The sequence below is a fragment of the Neolamprologus multifasciatus genome, chromosome 20, assembly GCF_963576455.1.
Source record: "Neolamprologus multifasciatus chromosome 20, fNeoMul1.2, whole genome shotgun sequence".
NCBI lineage: Eukaryota > Metazoa > Chordata > Actinopteri > Cichliformes > Cichlidae > Neolamprologus > Neolamprologus multifasciatus.
In genome coordinates, this window is record NC_140458.1 from 8,813,422 (window position 1) to 8,827,973 (window position 14,552).

Genomic DNA, 14,552 nt, shown 5'->3' on the forward strand with positions numbered 1-14,552 from the left:
GCTCATTATGAATTTCATGCCAGCAAAATCTTTTAAGAAAGTTAAGATAGGAGGCAAGAAAAGGCTGGAAAAGTAAGTGGTACTAAATAGAAACAAGCAGAAAGAAGCATTTTGCAACTAAACAGGTTAATTTGCAACAAGTCGGTAACATTGCTGGGTATAAAAACAGAATCTTAGAGAAGCACACTTTCTCAGAAGTAAAGTTGGGCAGAGGTTCACCAATCTGGAAGTAAATGCACCTGCAAAGTGTGGAACAATTTTGGAATGCAAAGACTGAATATTTCATCACCTACAGTTCATGATATGATCAAAAGATTCAGACAATCTGGAGAAATCTCTGTGTGTGAGGGACAAGTGTGAAATTTAGTACTGGATGCCTGTGATCTTCGGGCCCTAAGGTGGCCCTGCATGATAAACCGTAATTTAATCACTGCATGGGCTCAGGAACACGTCCAGAAAGTGTCTGTGAACATGATTCATCCACAAATGCAGATTAAAGCTCTGTGATGCAAAGAAAAATCCATATGTGAATATGATCCAGAAATGCCGCAGTCCTCTGGGCCAAAGCAAAGTGGAAAACTGTTCTGGGGTTCGATGACTCAAAATCGGACATTCTTTTGGAAAACATGGATGCTGCATCCACATAAAGAGGACAGCAACCATTCAGATTGTTATCAGCACTCAGTTCAAAAACCTGCATCTTTGATGCTATGGAGATGCATTAGTGCCCCAAAAAGATCTTTAGCTTGCACATCTGTACTTGCACCAGAAAAGCAAGGTGGCAAAACGTATAAACAGGTTTCAGAGCAACATATGCTCCCATCCAGACAATGTCTTTTTCAGAGAAGGTCTCCCATGTTTGAGCAGAACAACGCTAAACTACATACTGCTGCTGTTACCACAGCATGGCTTCATATTAGAAGACTGCTGCTGAACTGGCCTGCTTGCAGTTAGTCCTCTTACCAACATTTGGAAACCAAAAACATGACAAAGAAGACCCAGGACTGTTGAGAGGCTGGAATTATCTATCAGACAATAATGGGACTACATTCCTCTCCCAAATGTCCAGCAGCTGGTCTCCTCAGTTCCCAGATGTCTGTGGACTGTTGTTAAAAGAAGAGGGAATTTTACTTGGTGTTGCTGCCACCAAATGTTTGGACTTGAATTCCACCACCGCCTTAGCAGTTACATACCTCTCACATAGATTTCAATTCATGGTTCTTTGAGTGCCATTTCTTTCTATTATAATGTCTCTGATTGTGAATACTGCCTCCACCAGCGGATAGCACGCTGACAACATCGCGAGGGGCATTAGCAGGAAAGACTAATTTAATAGAGACAGCGCTGCGTGTGGACAGTGAGGTCGATAAAAGAGTCGAGTTGAAGCAGCAGTTATTGAGGTTCAAGCCAGGGTGTGAAAATGCTGTCATCCTGCCTGTGTGTCGAAAACTTGGGTTTTATTTTTGAACGCGAGGTATCTCAGCGCGAGACAGCCCTTGCTGTGGCCCTCCAGGACAGCAGCAGTCCACCTCATGGTGAACAGAAAGCGCTCAGTGGGAGATTGTGAGCATAATTACAGCAGTTTTGCCTCATTAGGAGTGAGGAGGCGTGACCCTGCCCAGAGGTCCAACAGCTGACGCGCACGGATGGTGGCGCTGAGAGATGTTCTTGGCTCACAGGAAGCTACGAGGGCAATCTGAGTCCTAAATCCTTTAATATGTGCGAATTATGCAGTCCTTTTTGTCACGCTGTAAAATTACAAGCTGTGCATTCATTATGTTACATATGAGTACAGATCTACCAACAGTTTTACCAAAGGAGCTCAAAATATAAACAGCTGAAGTACTCATTTGGACTTCCTGTGAGATAAATCTACATGTTTATCACAGGAACATGTCATTGTTTGCTCTTTCACCCTTTCAGTTTCCAAGAATCTTTAAAGTATGTTACATACTAGATGATTTCAGCTCTCCAGGGCTCAAAACATCCTTCAGATAAGAAAAATCCAATATGGTAAAATCACAGGGTAATAACATGCCCTGTGTGGCTTAGCACAACACCGATGTGATTTATGGGTTAACAACCGGTCAGCTGTTTCTACAACAGAAGCTCGAGTTTAACCTCAAAACAATAAAAATTATGGTAAAGTTCTACAAATATGTGCAGACGTGGAACTAAAACCTGTGAATGACACATAAGACAACATTCAGAGATAAAGCAGAGAATAACACACAGGCAAAGCAACCACATGTCCCTGTTTTTTATCCACAGGTGATCCAGCCTTGTTGCCTGAGCCCCTTTCGACCCAGGTTAGTCTAATGCATGATAATATGAAGGGTTGGAACCAGTTATATTACTGGGATCAAGATGACCCAGATTCTTACTAATGTATGTACTAATGTACTAAAGCATCACATTTGATAGCATAAACAGAGACAAACACATGGCCTGCAGGGGCAAATTGTGCCACTGATGGTTTTGTAAAGTGTGATGAAAGGAAAGTGGGGAGAATTTTTTGTCTTTCACTCTATTTTGCAGTTAAGGATGGTTTGTCTTCCAGTTTGTCTTTTCATAAAAGCCAGAGATCTGAATTATTGTCAGTTTTACAGACATTACCTAAAGCCAGACATGTGAGACAGAAAAAAAAGTTTTCTTTGTGATGACAGCAGAGTGTGAGAATTTGTCTTTGCTTGTTGACATTAAATGAAGGAAAACATTTTGAAAGTGTTTTATCTCAACACCTCAGGTGAAATATAAAACATTACCATATTCAAAGTGGTGCAAAAACATTAAGTTTAAATGAATCAAAAGAAAATAAATGCAGATATTTTGATAACTCAGTAATTGTTTTAGTAATTTTTAAGCAGATAAATAAAAAAAAAATACCTGTGCTTGTTTGTCTCACATAATAGGAAAAAATATTTCCTTTGTGACCTCTGGTTCACCAGAATAAATATATTTGAAGATGTTCACCTAAACGGTGAAAATCTAGAAGTCTCACTGTTCTATAAAATATGACTAGTTTATAGCCAGAATGATTAATTAAAAATTAATTAAAAATCAGATTGTGGCAGATTAAAGTGACTGTTGCAGTCTCATGAAACAGCATAAAAATGGGGTGTAAGAAAGTTTTCCACATTAAACTCACCTGTACACTACCAGGTGTTCATTGGTAACTGAAAAAAGCATACCTCTGCTATGCTTCTTTTCTTTTGTGTCTGTTTCGAGCAGGTTTAATAACATCACAGCCTGCTGATAAGATCATTTATAAAGATTTTACTCTCTCAGTTCTGATTAGGATGAAGTAAAAATTACACTTTTTGCTGGAGTTTCTCAAAACGCACTCCTTGTGATGGGGACAGAGTGGCTTCACTCCTTTGTCCACTCTCACAACACCCTTTAACGTTGATGAGTCTTTCCTTTGCAACATAAAGCACAATCAAGCGACTGTTGCTATGAACCTGTGATATATATATATATATATATATATATATATATATATATATATATATATATATATATATATATATATATATAAAACTGTGCTGAAGAAGTGCTGCAGAATTTCTCAGAAAGTTGTGCACATAAGAACCCCGAAAGTACCTCCACTCACGGAGAACACTAATTTACTCCCTGAGTGCAAGTTTTAAGTAATAACAAACTGAATGTTTCTGTCCTAAACTCAGCCTTTCAAAATAAAAGCCCATGTTGAGACGTGGCGTCTCCCCTGAGGGATGGATGGATGGACAGCTCCCAGAGCGTATCCTGTATGCAGGCCAGTCCTGATAGAAGACACAGCACGAGACCACATGATGAAACGAAATGAAAGCTGGCGAAAGCCTCGGTCATTCAACACGCATGCATTCACTCTCTCTCTCTCTCTCTCTCTCACACACACACACACACGCACACACACACACACACACACACACACACACACACACACACACACACACACACACACACACACACACACAACATGTGAGTGAGCTCGTTTTTCTTTCTTTCCCTGTATCTGACAATCTCAGCTTCTCGTCATTCAGTCGTGGTGTGGCTTCTCGGCCCATGCAGCACACCGTTGTCTGAGTCAGGATGGAAAGATGAGGACGGGGCATCCCACTCACCCTCCGCACGGCCGGAGACACTGCTGCGCTGCTGTCATGGCAACAGCAGCAGTCACCACCGCCAGCATGGGCCTGTAATGCACAGGCCAGGAGGAGTCACACACAAGCGCGCGCGCGCACACACACACACACACACACAAAGAGAGCACGACACACGGGTAGAAAACTGCACCGAGGAGGAAACCACTGATCCTAAATGAGCCTGTTTTTCCTCTAACATCTGTAGACACGCGCAAGCTGGGTTGTTCAAACACTGTCCCTAAACATAAAAGTCACAAATAATCTCACTATTCTTTGTTCGGAACACATTTTTCTTTCTTTTTATTGTTTTTGAAGATGTTATCGTGAATATAAATAATCTTCTAAAGCTGACTTCCAAAACATACATTGATATTTTATTCAGATTTAACGCCCATCTAAAAAAAAAAAAAAGAACGAAAAAAAAGCACTTTATACATTATTGGAATCTCACTCTGCGTAAAGTATTTCCTATTTAAAATCCTTCATCGGTGTTTTTTTAAAGAATGATTTCTGCCTCCACCCTCTTCCATCCTCCGTGTCTCCAAATCGGACATTTTCTCTGCGCCTGGGCAACATAAAGCTACTTGTAAACCGCAGGCTTTGCAGCAAATTACCAGTGTAATGCAGATTTGAGTGTGTGTTGTTTTTCCCCCCTTTACGTGGTAGAAAAAGCCCACAATGCAAAAGCTAATCCCATTCAAACAGGTGTTAGGAGCAGAAACAGTCCCAGGTGGCGCATGTTGATCGGATGCATGGCCATACAGGGGTACACTCTGAGCATCTTTGCGCTTTTTTCGAGGGGTTGAGCAACCCGCATCCGAAAATAGTGTTGTCTGTTAGAAAGTAGGTCGATAGGAACTGAGAGAGACGTTTGTTTCCACGCTTTTGTCTGTGTTCTTTGTTGTTAAGCGAGGACTGTGGGCTTTTTTTCATAGCCTACCCTTGTGTGGAGCGTTTTACGCACAGGTGGGAGATACCCGCTCAGCATAGGACAGCCCCCCTTTCTGCTCCTCAGCGGATGATGTGAGGAAGTGACATTTTTCACCGCTGCGGTTCGGGACAGCACTACTCCTCTGCAAACAGGTGTGCTGCTGTCCGGGTCAGTTTGACTGAGAAGCCACAGAGAGGTAGCGTCCCCAAACCTGAACCGAGCCTCCTGGACGCGGGACAGCGGCGATCAGAGGAGAAAGACATCCACCCATTCAAGTCTGTTCTTTATTAGCCTGGGCTGTTTGAACGGTTTCAGACAGAGAGAGAGAGAGGGAGAGGGGGAGCAATGGCAACGAAAAAGGCGTGCGTGGAGGCACCCAAAAGGAGCCGGAGTCCGGTCGTTTTGGAGGCGGAGATGTTCAGTGAATTTCAGGACTGGTGTCTCCGGACTTATGGAGACTCCGGTAAAACAAAGACCGTCACCCGGCGAAAATACAACAAAATCATGCAGACACTGTTGCAGAACGACGAGTCGGATGGCGTTTATGTCGACAACAGCCACATCAACGCCAAATTCAAATTCTGGGTAAAGTCTAAAGGATTTCAGGTCGGGACCAACGTTTTGGGAGAGCACAACAAGAAAGGAGCTCCAGGGAAGCCCGTTTTATACGTCCCGGTCAAGTCAACGGTAAAGTGTGTGTGTGTGTGTGTGCGTGTGCATGCTTGTGCATATGTGTGTGTGGCACATAGAAGGAACGTGCGTGTATATGAGCATGAGGTGTCCCGTCGCCGCCTATAAGTTATCATTATATCAGGGTGCACACATGCACCTGTCACACGGATAAAACGCCAACTTGAAATGTTTTGTCGTCCCGTCTCGCCCTCATCCCTGCCGATGAAGCTTCACTTTGTCCACATCCCAACCAGAACAGCCCTACTGTCATCCCTTGCTGCCATAGCAACGCCGGTGCCTCCTGGCAATCGCATTTGCAAAAAAAAAAACCAAAAAAAAAAAAACCAGGGAGTCGAGGCTATCAAGCAAAAGCATCTCACCAGCGAGGTTTAAGTCCTGTCAGCGCTGCCGGGTGCAAAGCACGAGATAATTTACTTACTGACAGCATTTTGCGTGAACCTTGCAGTTCGGGTCTCGAGTAGCCCGGTATGGTGATGCTGTGCGCGCGCACGTGGATGCAGCGGCATGTTGGTGGGTCTGTGTCAGGTTGCTCTGGTGTTACCAGCTGAGAAGCTGCACGGCTTCTTCTTCCTTTTTTTAAATCCAAACTTAAGATGATCACGTTCAGCGTTTTTCATGCCGAGAAGCTCAGCAGGTTTCATTGTCAGCGATTCATCAAAGGACACACGCACTCACTGTCCCATCTAAACCAAGAAGCACGCGCTGTGTCCGTGCGTCGACCTGGCTGATTTTTCTTTCTTCGGGAGGGCAAAGATAGGCTTCTAAAGTACTGAAAGAGGGGGCATTGTAATGAAATGGCACGGCGTGGCAAACAGCCCGAGTGTTTAGTCCCCACTTTTCATTGTCCTGGGCAGGATGCGGATCGGCTAACAGGCATTCGTTGCTCTGGCAACACCTGTGCAGCCCAGGACAGCCCGCCTCTGCCGCATTTTATTCTGTAGTCTACGATCCGATGTTAAGCTCTGTAAACTCGTCTAAGATTATCTTCAAGAGAAACTCACTGCAGGTAATTTCCACATTTTAGCGGAGAGTAGAAGCGGTGCGTAATTGGTGACCACGTGAGGGGCTGTGGCGGAAACAAAAGGGTCTGCTCTGGGCTGATAGCGACATACGCCCACAGTTAGTACTCAGACTTCACTTCTCCGTTCTCCTGGATGATGTGTGGCGATGTTTCGCTTGTAAAATGGAAGTCAGGTCAGTGAAGCTGCAGGTGCTTCAAGGGTTAAGTTTTATTAGGCCTATTTGTCGGACTGGCCAGATAAACGTGTGTATGATGAACTGTCAGCCAGTGCCCCAGCAGCTTTTCCTGCACGCGGAAAACAAACACGCTGGCTGTGCTCACGCGCGCGCGCCCATGTCTATATATGGTGTTTGGGCCTGCTGTGCCAGCACGGAGACAACCACCATTTTAAATAAGCGCCTTCAGGAATAATCTCCCCCACCCGGCCTGCTGGGACAGAGTCTCTCCGGACCTCAAAGAGCAGAAACACATTTCCTGCGAACAAACCGGAGAAGATTCTGGCTCCAGTCAGAGACAGAGTCCTTTGACTTTTAGCTGAATAGCACTGATCCCTCTACAGGTGTTTTACCTGTGTGAATGGACGATTTAGACTACAAAACTCCTCTAATCTCGGCTCAATATTGTGTTTCCCCCCTGAGCAGGAGGGCAGGTGTGATCTGACTCCGCAGGTGCAGATGGTGCCTGAAATGTGATGTCGATGAGCTTTTGTCTGTTTTTTTTCTTGGCCATTTCTAGTTGATACCAGTTTAATATATTGATCAATATAACATCAGCTTTTAAAAAAATCCATGTGAAAAGCAGATGAGCTGAAATAAAACCTGAACAAGGCCTTAAAAGTGTGGTTCTTTTTAAAAAACAGGGTACCTTAATGTTTACTGGAGAGGAGTGTGCACACTTTTGTAGCTAATATCAGAAGGCAGGGGGAAACCTCCCCCTGACTCAGCTGCACTTGGGAAATTTAAACAACAAACAAAACATCAGCCAACAAAAGCTGCTTCTGATGATGAGTCAGAAGCCACAAATCAACCAATTCATGTGCATGTGACTGCTATAGAAAGCCCGATTTTTGATTCAGCTGGTCTTCGTGGGCTTTATAAATAGGCTGTCCGGTGCCACTGGAAAAGGAACACGCACACACATGTACAAACACGCACACACAATGGTCAGTGCCTGCTCGCAGGGCTGCAGGGCCGGGGACGTATCTCTGGAGCGCGAGCACTGGAAGCCCCTCTGCAGCTGCTCCCAGGGTGTGCCAAGTTTCTGTGTGGGAGCAGGCATGGGGCTAAATGACGGGAGGCTGGGTGGGGGTAGGGATGGTTGGTGGCTGATGTGCAGACAGAGAAGGTCTCTTCTGTGTGTCAGCGAAGCATACAAGGCGGCTTCAGTGTGTGGCAGGACAGAAAGACAGGGCACAGTAGCACAGACTCAGCGCTGATGCCTCTTTTCAAGCCGGGACACAGAATTATTTTCTGTCCTCCTGCTCCTGTTGTCTCGCCCTCTTTCTGCACATCTCAGAGCCCTGCAACTGCTCGGAGAATCCAGCAGCCCTCAGTGTGGAGATGCAACCTCGTTTAGCTCTCATTATGTCCTGATTAGAGGATGCTACAGAGGAGGAGGGGGATAGGACCAGAAACAGACACAGAGATGCACCACAGAATTTTACACAAAAATGAGCACAAGCCTCTTCCCGAGTGAAGGAACGGGGCTTAATCGCCCTGTGCATTTCCTTTCAGCTGACATGAGCATTGTACTGAAGAAATTTTTTGAAAAACTGCGAGCTGTTGCTTTTTGTTGCCATGCCTACTGAAAGCTGTAAATATCTCTGTTCATGTCTCACGGCTTTGGTGGACATGCTCTCACACAGAGACACACAGAAGTACTTCACATGAAAGGGGCTCGAACTGTGCGCACAGGACATGCTGCCACAGACTGTGAACCAGACAAAATAAGCTCGTGTAAGTGTCCATTTAAGCCCATTTAACCGTTTATTAGACAAAAGAGAAACAAACGATGTAAAAACTAAGAGCCTATCAGCAGAAATCAGCATCTAAACAATCAGAAAACAGTGAAACGTCATCATAGTCAGGATTTTTCTTTTTTTTTTGTCCAAAGCAGTTGACTTCTGATCAATATAGCTACAGATTATTGTCTGTCAATCAGCCTTTTCACCTTTTCTTTTAAAGAATTGAATACTTGTCTTTGTTTTTCTGCTTTGGGCTTCTTAAATGTGAGAATTTCCTGCTTTTGTTCTTATTCCACTCATGTTGGGCTTTGCGCTGATAAAAGAAAGAATTTAAAGGGACACAACCTCGAGCCCCTTTCAAGATCTTCTGACATTTTATTGACAAAATCCCACATCAATCAATAGCTGACAATGACAATAAACATTAGTTACAGCCACAAAGTGACAGCACATGATGAAAGGAAGACACGATTACCACAGAAAGAGGTTTTCAGACTGAAGAACTGAATGAAGCTTTATTTCCTAAAATAAGGGTTTGTCTCGGGACGTCCCCACATTGTTAGTCCTTATCCATGTCTCGGAAAATGGGCACTAAATGTTTGCTCCTCGCCCACGTCAGATGGGATGAGGAACATCATCATTATTATCTGATTAATTAGTCCGCGATTCCCCTGAGAGCCCGTCTTTTGTGGATGGGCCACAGAGTCAAAAGAATACTGGCCCTATTATTCAGCAGCAGTTGCATTAATGCTATTTTTTTTGCATAGCGAGTCTCCAGCGCTTTTGTCCAGCCTTTTTTGTTTCATCCTTCTCTGGCAGCGCCTATTAGGAGCAACACATGGGCTCACGCTCGTGGGTTCAAATGGCAAAAGGCTCAGCAGCCCAAACAAGAATCAACGCAGTTGTTCACGTCTCGTTCTTCATCAGAGCTGCAGAGAAATCTAATAGTGATTGACCTGTTCCTTTTATTTATTTATTTATTTATTTTAAAGGTTTTAAAGTGGCTGTTTACCCCCAAATCAAATATCATTATTTGTCCTCTGGCCTGTTTTGTTATTTATCCATCTAGAATGTTTTAGAGTCATCTACCCAGTATTGCAGATATTGAACAATATAGATATCTGCCTTGTCTTGAATATAATGAAAGGAAATGGCTCTGTGGTGTTCAAACATTTTGAATATATACATAAAAAAACAACAGCAATGTCACTTTTCAGAAATCACAACCTGGTGACTAAGAAAAATAAAAAAAACAATAAAAAAAATCAACAAACCTTTGTGAGGTGGGCAGTTTCATTTTGGGACTACTTTCTTTGTACTAAACTATCCCCACCAATCGTATCACTGCGCACTGATAACAGGCTCCTGCTTGTGACAGGAAGTGCAACATGTTCTCATCCCTAGGTGTAATATAATGCATTTTTGTCACATGTCACCCTGTGTCTTATTATTAAAAACAAGGTGTCCACGGAAATATTGGCAGCAGAGACACACAAAGTCTGCAATAGGAGGGTGGGAGCAGTCTCATAAGTCATTAGGAGACTGGGCTTCTTGTCCTATCGGGTCCTTTCTGTTTTGCACTTTTTCCTTTTTTCACTTGGTGATTGTTGTTCTGTTTTTCACAGCCTTTAACTTTCACTTTGACTCACAGGTTATGTTTAGAGACTGGAAACTACTTGGTTACATTGAGTAAAAGATCCAAGTTTGGGGTAAAATGCATCTCTGCATGTTGAAAAATGACTAAATCGGAACACAAACGTCCAAGGACACCCTGTGCATTGAATTGATCGAGATGTCATGGTTGCTCCTCGCTAGACCTGCACCCATTAGCTGGCTGCAAACATCCTATTGTTTGTGGGTGCAGTTCGAAAGAAAATAGTTCCTATATGAAACTGCTGGCTCAAACTAAGAGACAGGGAAGAATTTCGAACAGGAGATTTTTGTAAATAAAAAATGATTTATTGCGAATAAACTAACAAAACACAAAGACCAAAGATGGTTGGTAGAAGGTGGAAGCAGGAGAGAGATCCTGGGACAGATTTTATCACTCCAAGAAGGCCTAGGCATTAGCTGCAATAGCTGACGACCCTCCGAGCATTTCACGTCACTGTGCTTTCCTGTTGGAGCGCCAACTGAGACGTCACAACTGCTGGCATGGTGCACTTTAGTGACATTTTGATTGTTGTGCACCAGGCTGGAGGCATTTCTATGATATATCAATCAGATGACGGAGAGGGAAATTGCTTGAACGTTTAGAAAAGATAACAAGGGGAAAAAAAAGGAAGATTATAGTTATGGTGTCATAATGTGAACCAGAAATGACGAATGCATCAGCTGTAAACCCGCTTAAGTCAACTGTTGTACAAGATAGTCAAAGGGCTTTCACACTGGGTCATAATTTCTGGGAAGAGACGTTGCTGCTGAGTGTTTCGATTCCCATTTAGTACCATTATAGCCAAGGAAACGCAGATCGTCTGCATGCATAAAATAACACAACAGGAGCTGAGGTGATTCTTCTTTTAGCTGCTGAGCATTTGAACTTCCGAGCCCATGTGTTGCTCCTAAGAGGGGCTGAACAAAAAAAACTGCCCTCAAAGCTGGAGATGTGTCTTATCGGGGTCTTCTTTGTTAAACTGGAGTCGATTAAAGATCCATAAAGAATATATTTATGTCAGCATTTGTTCATGTGGTCATCTCAGACTTTGCTGCGTTACTGTGACTTACTGTAAACGGGTGACGAAATCCATACTGTGCGCGAGCGTGTGTGCTCGTACAAAGAGGGGGTCGCTGATCGCATGCTCTGTGTTTCCTCCCTTCAGCACCCTCTCTGTTGCCATGGAGAGACCGTTCTTTGCTTTCCCATAGGAGGAGAAATTAACACCATTTTTAACTGGCCCAGGGGCCTCCCCCCTGTGTGGGAGATAGTCTGAGTTGTGCTCCGCGCACACACACAGCCTTTAAGACGGCAATAATCTCCCTACCACACCGTTGCTGTCATTTTTAATACCTTTGCAAGGCCAACGTTTAACGAACTGGGACAGCATGATAATAGCCTGAAAACGGTGAAATGGACTCTGGGATGTGATGATGTATGTGCGAGTCATTTACATACCATTTTAAGTCAGTGACTGAAACGTCAACAGTGCCAGTCTGCTGTGGGCCAGAGGGACCGTCTGTGTCTCCGGCTCGGTGGGATATTGGGGATGTCACACACTCTATCAAATAATGTTCATCATGGGAGCAGCCGAGAGGGACGAGCACACACCGAGACACACACACCCACACACACGGAGACGTCGGACAGAGGGGTTGAGCTCGGTGCACCTAATGTGGATTTAATGACGGGCCTTTATGAAATGAAGCAGACAGGAGAGGATGATAGTGAAAAGAAAAGAAATAGAAGGGGAGGGGGGCGTTTTATATTATAAAAATGGGGACAGTGTTGAGGTAAGAGTTTCTTTTATCCCAGTTTTTTTTCCATGACAAACCGTTGTCTTGCGGTGTTGTCCCCATGACACACATACAGGCGCAGGAGGAACAAGGATTGGCCCATTTATGTACCCATTAGCCAGCTGATAGATTTACAGAGGGAAGATGGGACTTTAAAAGATGACCTGTTGTCACATCTGCCTTGAGATCATCTGAGTCATGAGTACTGTTGACACAGCCATCTCCCTGTGTTCTGGGTGTACACACACATGTAAACAGACACACACATAAAAGCACCTGAGCACATATCCCTGCACCATCAATTTACGCTACTAATTGTGCAACAATCCTGCAAAATAGAAGTTGCATTTCACTTTAAATGGGACCTATTATGCAGTTCCCTTTTTTGCCTGTCGCTAAAGTGGATTTCTTTTTTAAATAATGAGTTTTAAAAAAGGAGGTCAGCGTATGTGCAACCATCCCGTCAGCCAAAAGCTGTTAACACTCAGGTTTTGGGCATTTTTCAGAGATGCCCCACCCACCTGCTGTTTACACTGTAATATTCTGCTTGAGAGGGGCAGCCAATTAGAAGAAAGATGACTTAAAAGGAGTGGAGAGGCAAAAGCTGCAATTCTTCTGGTGGCCACTTGAGGCTTAATTCCAAAAGTGAGTCAATATGCATAGACTTCAATGTTAAAACCATGTTTACAGCCTGGTGAAAAATATTTTGGACTTTGTGGATAGTCATCCCTATTTTTAAGAAAACAGTCAGCCAACTGGAGAGTCGTAAGCCTTAAAAATAGAGGCTGTTTGGCTGTTTTAACAGGTTTTAGCTAAGTTTAATCACCAAATGGGACCTCTGAACCTTTTTTTTGTGCCTTTGGCGCCTTTTGAAGCATTTTAATCAAATTATAAATCTAATAGTATGACTTAGTGTGCAGTGTATACAATCCTCAAAATCTCTTTTTGTGTTTTATTAGTCTGTTAAATTAGCACCCCCACCATTTTATCCAAGCAAGGTCACTTTTAGCTCAGAAAAACAACATGGTGGTTGCCAAAGTGATAACATGAGAGAAGAGAAAACAGTGGAGATCATCACAGCAGCTACATCTGTCTATTGTCTCAGGCAGTGGTTAAACCCAGCGACACCACGACCCGGACTGAGAATAAGGCTTATTTTAAACTGTGAATCATGCAAAGCTGCACAGAGCTGGAAACCTGCAGGTTCACTTTAATTAGATTTCTGATTTTCAGATTTCGGCCTGTCCCACTCGTGTTTATCTGGTCGGCCATGGAGCTAATTTCTTGTGTGATACATCTCTTCTATCTTTGGCGGCCTGTCTTTGTGACCCAGCTGCTTCCCCTAAACCTCCCCCCACCTCCTCCTCTCTTCCTCCTCCTGACCTGCCTGTGTGCAGGACTGCTCCTCTCTCCCCTCGGCGACTCTCGGCTACAGTTGGTGTGTGTGCGTGTGTATGTGCGTGTGTATGTGTGCGCGCGACTGCCAGCGGGGGTGGGGGCAGTCGACTCAACCCCTCCAGTCTCCTAGCAACAGAGCGGTTTGGTGCGGGACAGGGGGAGGCGCAGGGGATGGGGGCTGGTTGTACAGTGACTGGGGAGAGCAAAGTCCTATGGGATTACAAAGATGGAGGGAAGGAGGAAAGGCGAAGAAGGAGGGTGAGAGTTTTGCTGTGTTGTTGCCGATTAGGGATGCTGACATGTCTCCTTTGCGCTTTAGAGCGGCATGTTGCTGAAGAGACCAAATATCTACAGCTCTGCTCAACAGCTGTTCTCCTCAGAGATGCTTCAGCTCTGCCCGGTAGACATATATACTGCGCTTAAACACACACTGAGAGCAGGCTGTGGTAAGAGGTGAATGTTTAACTCTCTGTTGACTAAAAAAAACCCAACTCATTGACGCAGGGAAGCCCCGAGAAGGGGCCTTCATGAAGCAGGAAATGCACTTTTAGCTCAGTGCTCTCACCAAAAACTGTATATAAAAGAGAGCTACAACCACTGTGGGATCCTTTGGTTTCTGAAGCCCAGCTTTGAAGCCTCAGTTTTAGTACTTCGGCCAACGTCATGTTGTTTTTTAAAAACTCGAATGAGACACATTTGGGGAAGAAGGTGGAGTGCGCCGTTATCAGCTTGGTTAGTAATTAAACAGCTATAAAGTGTAGGGATGCAAAGCAGAGACGCAGATGCCTGCTAATAAACACTAAACAGCATAAAAAAGAAAAAAAAATCCACCTTAACTCACCAAACTGGAGCACAGACTTCTTGGAATGGCTTTGGGGAAAATAAATCATAGAGGAGGCCAGATTATTTGACATATAAAGGCAGCAACACCACAAAGATGGTAAACAAGTA

General features: G+C 44.1%; 1 protein-coding gene across 2 annotated transcripts in view; it reads left to right on the top strand.

The window, feature by feature from the left end:
- Positions 1 to 4,863: 4,863 nt before the first annotated feature.
- Positions 4,864 to 14,552, top strand: part of nol4la (nucleolar protein 4-like a) — a 33,869-nt gene continuing 24,180 nt past the window's right edge. The window contains exon 1 of one of the 2 annotated variants that reach the window (XM_085144808.1): positions 4,864 to 5,763. In XM_085144808.1, coding sequence (XP_085000934.1) covers positions 5,422 to 5,763 — 342 coding nt within the window. In that variant the 5' untranslated portion in view covers positions 4,864 to 5,421. Of the gene's footprint in view, positions 5,764 to 13,748; positions 13,860 to 14,552 lie in introns of those variants that run through there. The other variant, XM_085144809.1, reaches the window with a different exon arrangement.